Source organism: Zingiber officinale, chromosome 4A, assembly GCF_018446385.1.
Source record: "Zingiber officinale cultivar Zhangliang chromosome 4A, Zo_v1.1, whole genome shotgun sequence".
NCBI lineage: Eukaryota > Viridiplantae > Streptophyta > Magnoliopsida > Zingiberales > Zingiberaceae > Zingiber > Zingiber officinale.
The window spans coordinates 79623952-79633149 of record NC_055992.1 but is presented as its reverse complement, the minus strand read 5'-3'; the positions used below and the strand labels follow the sequence as shown (position 1 = coordinate 79633149).

General features: G+C 34.3%; 1 protein-coding gene across 1 annotated transcript; it reads left to right on the top strand.

Annotated features, from left to right (window-relative positions):
- Positions 1 to 3682: 3682 nt before the first annotated feature.
- LOC121972459 (zinc finger MYM-type protein 1-like) lies at positions 3683 to 5527 on the top strand. Its single transcript, XM_042524125.1, has one exon. The coding sequence runs from the start codon at positions 3683 to 3685 to the stop codon at positions 5525 to 5527; it is 1845 nt and encodes a 614-aa protein (XP_042380059.1).
- Positions 5528 to 9198: the final 3671 nt, after the last annotated feature.

The window sequence follows — 9198 nt, the reverse complement described above, 5'->3', positions numbered from 1 at the left end:
CACCAAAACAACCTGGGGTTCCAACACTACACACTTGGATTTACATTGCCGAATGGACTTACGTTGCCAAGACTACACACTTGGACTTACATTGCTGAATGGACTTACGTTGTCAAGGCTACACACTTGGATTTACACCGTCGAAACAAAAATGCAAACATGCATTGGAACCTATCCCAAGGCTCCCCCTACACCTAAGCTCCCCATGAGCTAGGAATTTTACCGCAGGACTATTTAAGAACATATCACAAGGCTTCCCCTACACCTATGCTCCCCATTGAGTTAGGAATTTCATGAAAAGACATTTAAGGTCCATGGACGGCTACTAATTTGGGTCCTAATTCAGATGGAGAGGATATGAGGGAGAAGATAAATAGAAAGAATGCAGTTGTTGCAGACATAGTGAATGTAGTTCCCCCTTTGGTGCCATGGGATGAGGTTTTAAACAGACTAGGAAAGTAAATGTAGATCTAAGAAAGGAATTTCAGTTGATCAAGCTAATATGAAGGTGGAGCAGGTAGGTGGAAACAGTTTTCACCTGTCTGATTTGGAGGAGGAGGAAAAGATAATCTAGAAGGTTTTTCTGAGCGGACAGTGAATGTAGTATGTTTTGGTAATGATGGCTGTGGAGGTGTTCGATATAAGGAGGTGGAGGAAGTGGAACAAGAGATTAAGGATGGGAAAGGAAAAAAAGTTTGTTATTCAGCGTTCTATTTCTATTGATAGGCAATAGAAAGTGTACGTTGCTGGTTTAAATGATTCGAGGGGAAAAAGGTGGCTATGGTGAGAAGGGACGAGGCGGGTTACTGCTCAAATTCAATGGTGGAGGCTTCTGCATCTTTTCAGATTCGTTCTAAGTTTCCTAGGGATGATCTGAAGGTTGCAATTCAAATGTTGGCAGCTTCAAATGCAGTTCCACAAATTGGCGCTATTGTATTTTCTGGAAATTAGAATGTATCAAGACTAGCTGGTGTGTCAAATATGAGTTTTGCAGACCCAGTAAATTACCCAGTGACAGGTTTGGAGAGGTTGATATTTTGTCAACTCAAAGTTCCTAACCTTTTAGATTCTTCTACTTCTGTAATGCAAAAGGATTTTGAATTTTTGGTGGATGATTTATCTAAACCCTTTCGTGATCGAGTGTCTAAATCCTTTGTGGACATGGATGAATCTAATACTTTTGATTCTAGCAATTTACAAAGAAGTTCTTCATTTTTAGATTTTGCAAGTGCGATCCTAGAGAAAAATAATGTTTTGCATAAGGAATTGGTTATGCAAAAACTTCAGGTTGCTAATCAAGGGATAACTCGAAGCAAAACAAATGCTCAAAGAGCATCTTCTTTTTCAAAATTTTAAATGGTTGGGATAATATGGAACATAAGGGGCATTGGTAATGCCGCCTCTCTTAGGAGGGCTCTTTTTTTGAAAAAATTTCATCATGCTAATTTTATGGCTATCCTTGAACCTGTTATATCATTCGATGCTTCTTTTATCACTAGGAGGTTGGGTTTCACTCATGGTCTGACAAATTATTCTGGAAAATTTTGGTTTCTTTATGCTGATAATTTAGATAGTACTGTGTTGGTGGATCATGAACAATTCTTGCATCTCAAGTTACATTCTCATATATTTCCTATTAGCATGTTGGTGACTGTACTATATGCTAAATGAATGAGGATTGAAAGAAACATTCTTTGGGGAAAGTTATTAGACAATAAGCCTAATATTGATCAATTCTGTTTAGTGGGTGGTGACTTTAATGCTATAACTGAACCTACTGAGCAATCTGTAGGGATTCTTCCTAAGATGGGTGCAGTGGATGATTTTAATAATTTTTCAATGTTAGCTAGTTTATTAGATGTTGGTTTTGTGGGTGATAAATTATGTGGACTAATAATAGAATTTAGAAATGTTTGGATAGAATTCTTATTTCTCCATCATGGAAAATTCATGATTTTTTGGTACAAGTTGAGCATTTAAGTAGGGTTGCTTTTGATCATTGCCCTTTATTCATTTCATTTCATGGTTTCTTTTAACCGGTGGCGTTTTTAAATTTCAAAACATGTGGAATAAACATCATAATTTCTTGTTAACGGTTTGGCTAAATTGGAATTTGCCTTGTGATGGTTATGGACTTCATAAATTGCAATTCAAACTTAAGAGGCTAAAAGCTCATTTGAAGTGGTGGAATGTAGAGGTGTTTGGAAATATTCATGACAAGGTCAAGCAAGCTGAAGAGGATTTCTCTATTGTAGAAAAGGCTTTTGATTTGGATCCCATGGAAGTAAATAAATTTAATATGGCTAAGAGGCAGGCATCTTTGTTTCAAACTTTATATATGGAGGGAATTTTTTGGAAGCAAAATGCAGATGTTAGGTGGATGGGCGAGGGAGATCGTAACACTAAATTTTTTCATAGTATGGTCCAAAAAAGCAGAATGGCCAGTAGGATTTTTTGAATTTGGAATGAGGGGATTTGTTTGGAAAAATCGGAGCTTCTTCAAGCTCCAGGTGCTATATTTTTCTTTTTAGAATTACTGACTAGGGAGGATTTTGATGGCACTGAAACCAGAGGCGGATTTACATTATTATTATTATTTATAAGTTAATTAATGAGAAAGGCAAATAGGACTCTGGTCTTGATTCTTTGGAGCGGCACGGTGTAGAAAGGCAAATCATTTCAAACCAGTCGACGGTGTAGGCGGCAGCGACACGGCGCAAGGTGTGGAGGTCTCAGATCTCTGCGAAACTACGACGAGAACGTTCTCGATCCCGATTTAAGAGAAAGGTGCAATTCCTCTTCTCCTTAATCCTTACTCCTTAGGGTTTTGAAACTCTTAGAACTGAGAAGGGAAAAAAATCTTTATTTTGGTTGGTGTTTCCATATTCATTTCTTTATCCTACCTTCCCTTTTTAATTTCTCGATCGATCATCATTCTAAATTTTATCTGTAATATGTAGATTGTAGAACTTTGTCTTTTTTTTTGTTTAAGACTGTTGGTTATTGCCTGTTGATCCTAATAATCTTATTATTATTTTAAAACGCAACCTAATAATCTTATTATCTAATAATTTATTAGATCCTACCTTGCCTGTTGGTGTAATAATCTTATTATCGTTTTAATCTGCCACTATATATGCCACTCATTTTAAAGGGAAAGTAGGATCTATCACACTATGATTATGATTTATAAAGCTTACTAGCTTAACACAAATTTATACATTTATTTTATCATTTTTATCTTCATTTTCAAGAATAGAACGATATAAAGTTCACAATTTCACTGGACTTCTTGATTTTGTTTGATTCTCTACTTTTTATTTGATTCCTTGATTTTGTTTGCTTTCTCCTAATGATTAATTTAGACATTTTAATTTAATCTTGTTATTTTAGAAATTAAAGTGCCTAGATAGTTGAAGTTGGAATTGCTAATTTAATAGTTAATGATCATGAATGATAAAACATTTGATATTTTTGTTTTTTATGTTGTTATTATTATTTACTTTTTATCATTGACTTAATGTTTGGTTTAATATTATTGTTAATAATTATTATTCACTTATTTGAAATAATTCGAGTTTTCCATTGTTAAAGGTTTTATATACATCAAATGAGAAATACTGTTATGATTGATAAATTTTTTCAAAGGAAGAGAGCAAATGAACTGGATCCGGCTACTCCGATGACTCTATCGACAAGATCAAATAATGATGATCTTCCATCTGAAATTCCTCCTAAAAGATTCAAAAATACAGAAACTGAAGAGGTTGATCTTGATTCTTTAGAGCGTGATCCAGGATTGCGTCGACAAATTTGGGAATATCATCCTAATCAACGTGACGAGATTCGTCGAGTTTATTTGAATCTGAAAGCATATCAACCTATTCTTCAAGAATATCCATTAAATAAAAATATTAAGCACCCTCGAAGATTTCAGTCAACTTGGTATGAACAATTTCCTTGGTTGGAGTATTCACCCACTAAAGATAAAGCATATTGCTTTCCATGTTTTATCTTCAACAAGCCTTCAGGATGCTTAAATCAAACTACATTTACTGTTGATGGATTTGATAAGTGGAACAAAGTTCGAAATGGAAAAGCTTGTGCTTTCCTAGGCCATATGGGAAAGGATAATGTATCTTCACCCTATCATAATGCTGAAAAGGCATGTGAGGATTTGATGAATCAAACACAACATATATCAAGAAGATTCGACAATTTTAATGATGAACAAGTTGCAACTAATCGTCTTCGATTGAAGGCTCACATACACGTGGTGTTGTTGCTTGCACTTCAAGGAATTACGTTTAGAGGACATAATGAGAAATCTAGTTCATCTAATCGTGGCAATTTTCTTAAATTTTTGGATGTGTTGACCATGTACAATGATGAACTTTCAAAGGCAATTGCGAAAGCTCCAAAAAATGGCAAATATACAAGTCACAATATTCAGAAACAAATACTTCATGTGCTTTCGGTGAGAGTGAAAAATATAATTCGTGAAGAAATTGCAGTTGCCAAGTATTGCATAATTGTTGATGAAGCCCGAGATGAGTCAAAAAGAGAGCAAATGTCTATAGTATTGAGGTTTGTGGATATTAATGGATTCATTCAAGAACGTTTTTTTGGGCTTGTTCATGTATCTGATACTGCGGCTTTAACTTTAAAGGATGCTATATATTCTGCTTTGGCTCACTATAATTTGGATGTTCAAAATATTAGAGGTCAAGGCTATGATGGTGCTAGTAATATGAGGGGCGAGTTTAATGGATTGCAAGCTTTGATTATAAAAGATTGTAAAAGTGCTTATTATGTTCATTGCTTTGCTCATCGGTTACAATTGGCTTTGGTTGCAGCAGCAAAAAATGTGACACCTATTCATCAATTTTTTGATAGATTAACTTTTATAGTTAATATTGTTGGTTCTTCATGTAAGCGTAATGATGAATTGAAGAATGTTCATGCAGATGACATTGCATATTTGATTGCTATTAATGAACTCGAGACAGGGCGTGGACTTAATCAGATAGGTACTTTACAACGAGCTGTTGATACACACTGGAGTTCTCATTTGAGATCATTGAAAGGTCTAATTAAGATGTTTAGTGCATCGTGTACGGTATTGCTCAAGATTATGGATGATGGGCTTCCTTCTCAACGAGCAGATGCAACAACTGTTTATGATGAAATGACTTCCTTCGATTTTGTATTCATCTTGCATCTTATGAAAGAGATTATGGGGATCACAGATATTCTTTGTCAGACTTTACAAAGTAAGTCTCAGGATATTATAAATGCAATGGAGCTTGTATTATCTACTAAGAATTTACTTCAACAGATGAGGGATAACAAGTGGGATGATTTGCTTGTAAAAGTGAAATCCTTTTGTGAACTTCGAAATATTGACATTCCTGATTTCAATGCTCCATATATTAATAAACGAGGTCGATGGCGTGCTCATCAAGACAATTTCACCATTGAACATCATTATCGAATAGACCTCTTTTATGCTTCGATAGATTCATAGATGCAAGAAATTAATGGTCGCCTTAGTGATGATGCTATGGAATTGTTCATTCTTAGTAATGCCCTAAATCCTCAAAATGCAGCGGAGTCTTTCAGAGTTGTGGATATATGTAAATTAGTTGAAAAGTTTTATGCTCAGGATTTTACCAGAGATGAAAAAGAGCAATTGGAAATGCAATTGAAGCATTACGAGTATAACGTAGTCAAAGGGTCCGACTACAAAAATCTTTCAACCATTTCAGAATTATGTCAATGGTTGGTAAAGACTAACAAGTCTGTTACATACAACCTCATTTTTAGAGTGATCGTACTTGTACTTACTCTTCCGATTTCTACGGCTACTTCAGAACGATCATTTTCTGCGATGAATTTTGTGAAAACAAGGCTTCGAAGCAAAATGGAGGATGCTTTTCTCTCAGATGCGTTAATGGTATATATTGAGAGAGAAATTGCTAGAAGTGTGAGCATAGAAGCTATCATTGAAGACTTCGAAAATTTAAAAGAACGCCGAATTCCTTTTAGTTAGAGAATTGTAATTAATACTTAATTAAATATACATTAACTTCATGTTTTTGAATCATGGTTTGTTTACAATACTGTCAACATATAGTTTGTTATCAAAGGAAGTTCCTGATTGCTTTGAATTATCTCCTAAGTTAATTGAAATAAATTAGGTTGATTATGTTTACTATGATGCTTTCGATTGCATCATATTTGTTGTTGCCATGATGAAAGGAAATTTGATTTTGTTATTTTCATTTTCTCATTTTTCTGATCTCTGATTGGTGATTCTTCCTTGCAGCTCACAGAGTTTTTTTCTTGATGATCTTGGTAAGTGTCGTTTCATCGAGGAGGCGACATTTGTGTTAGCAATGGATGTAAACAATATGTATCAATTTTGCAATATGATTTTTACAAGTTTAAGTGTTCATGTCCTGATTTACTTGTATTCATGTATGATTTTTGAATAATGTATGATTATTAGTGGTGGATGCACATGGTTTTTGAATAATTTATGATTTTCAATTGAATAATGAAAAGTTGTGAATTAAAATTAAATAATATTGAATGTTAAATGATATTGTTTACTCATAGAGTTTTCTTCTTGAGGCTATTGTTGGATGTTTAGGATCTTATTATCAAGGTTTAAATAAGCTATTGAATATTTTTGTCGCTAAATTTAGCGACTGTAAATTAATATCTGTCGTTAAATTTAGCAATGGAAATTTAATTTCGTCACTAAAATGTCTTGACGATCTCAAAATTTGTGATCAATAATTTTAATCGCTATCGCATTTTTTTCTTATAATGTGCGGTCTCCTCAAACTAAAATTCTGGATCCGCCACTTAAAATTCTGGATCCGCCCCTGACTGAAATAGATATGGAGCATATTCCTTCATTGATTAGTTCTTGTGATAATTCTTGTTTAACTACTTTACCCTCTATTGATGAAATCGAGCAAGTTATTTGGGATATGTGTGAAGATAGTATAGTTGGTCTGGATGGTTTTTCTATGGCATTTTATATTGCTTGTTAGGAAATTATTAAGAAGGATGTATATCAAGCTGTTTTGGATTTTTTTTTAAAGGGAGAAAGCTTTCTAAGGGAAAGGCCATTTGTCGGAAATAACTGATCCTATTTCCCCACTCTTATTAGAAGATGTGTTGATTCATGTCAGTTTTCGGTGCATATAAATGGTCATTTGTCGAGATTCTTTCATGCAAAATGGGGTCTTCGACAAGGGGATTCTATTTCCCCACTCTTATTTGTTATAGCAGTTGAATTTCTATTTAGGGGTTTGGATTCTCTTTTTAACAAATTCCCTCAAATGTTCATTACATCTGGATGTGGGGTTAAGATTCGCACCTTGTGTATGTTGATGATGTTTTGATCTTAATGAATGGATTTGTTAATTGTGTAAAAAGGGTAAAGGATTTTTTTGAAGAAATATGAAGTTTGTTCAGGTCAATTAATTAATGAGGCTAAAAGTCAATTCTTTTGTCTAAAAGAATTTCTCTTGCTCATAGAAATATGATTGCTATTATTTCTGGGTTTGTGGAAGGTCAGTTTCCCATTATCTATCTAGGGGTTCTTATATTTTCGGGAAACAAGAAGTAGATATATTTTCAGCCTCTTATTGAAAAGGAAAGGAAAGAACTTCTTGGATGGAACATTTCAAGGCTCTCACATAGGGGCCAGTTACTACTTATTTAGAGTGTTTTATGTTCCTTACCTTTTTATTTGTTGCAAGTTATATTATCTCCTTTAGTTATTCTCCAACAAATAAAAATGATGTTTGCTAAATTTTTTTGAGGATCTTTGGGTTCAAATAGGAAAACTCATTGGATTTCTTGGTCTGAGATTTGTAGACCTAAATAGAGGGGGGATTGGGTGTGAAGAAACTTTCTGATGTAGATAGCTACTGCAATATTACTTAAATTGTGGTATCGATTTAGAGAACAAAAGACCCCATGGGCTTTATTCTTAACTAAAATGTATTGTGATGTTAAATCTCCTATTTTAGTTGAGTTAAAATGTAATGCTTCTCCGTATTAGCGAAGACTTGTTCAAATTCACAGTAATGTTGAATAGCATATTGAATGGATTATTGGTAACGAGATACTAAAATTTTGGTATGATTCTTGGCTTGATGGCGGACCTTTATTTTGGTCTTTTGCTGTTTTTGGGAATCTGGATATTTTGGTTTCAAACTTTTTTGTTGAGCAAGGCTGGAATTTGTATAAACTTCGAAGTGTTCTCCCATATATTATGGTAAAAGAAATTGATGAATTGCCACTCTTGTTGAATGAGCCAGATAGACTGGTTTGAAGGCCAATTAAAGATGGTCGTTTCTCTTTAAAATCTGCATGGAATTGTGCTAGAGCTATACACCAGTCCCATGTTATTTGGGTAGCTGTTTGGAGTGATTTGCTGATTCCGAACATCTCTATATTTGCTTGGAGATTTTTACAACGGCAACTGCCAGTAGATGAAATCTTAATGCAAAGAGGTGTGTCCTTGGCTTCTAAATGCCAATGTTGTGAGTCCTCGGAATTTTTGGATCATCTTTTTTTTTTCAATGGGGGCAATTTCTCTTGAGGTATGATCCTCCTTTATGCATCTTTTTCGGGTTAGAAATTTTATTATGTTTGAGAATTGGATGGCCGGAGCTAAATGGTTTCATCAAGGCCATATTCGTGAGGTGATACATTTTCTTATTATATAGTTTTTGTGGGTGGCAAGGAATGATGCTAAACATAGAGGTATTATCCCTTCGGTGCATAAAATTATTAGGGATATTATCCATTATATTGTTCATGGTATGGAGGCTGGAATTATTACGATTTGCCATTGGAAAGGCTATATTCTAGTAGCTAAGTTGTTTGGGATACATGCACAGATTAAATCAGTTAATAGAGTCATTATGGTGAAGTGGCAAAAACTTATTTTTGGTGTTTTTAAGCTTAATACTGATGGGTGTTCAAAAGGTAATTCGGGCCTCTCTTCTTATGGCTTTATTGTTAGAGATTCTAATGGTCATGTTATTAGAGATATTCATGGAATTATTGGTACGGCAACAAATGTTAGGGCAGAATTATTTGCCATTTGGAAAGGTTTAAAAGTATGTATTGAAAACCACTTTTTTCCTGTATGGCTTGTATCAGATTCTA

Bases quoted from the DNA above. Each gene is read 5' to 3' on its own strand.
- LOC121972459 (XM_042524125.1), top strand. From the start codon at position 3,683: ATGACTCTATCGACAAGATCAAATAATGATGATCTTCCATCTGAAATT.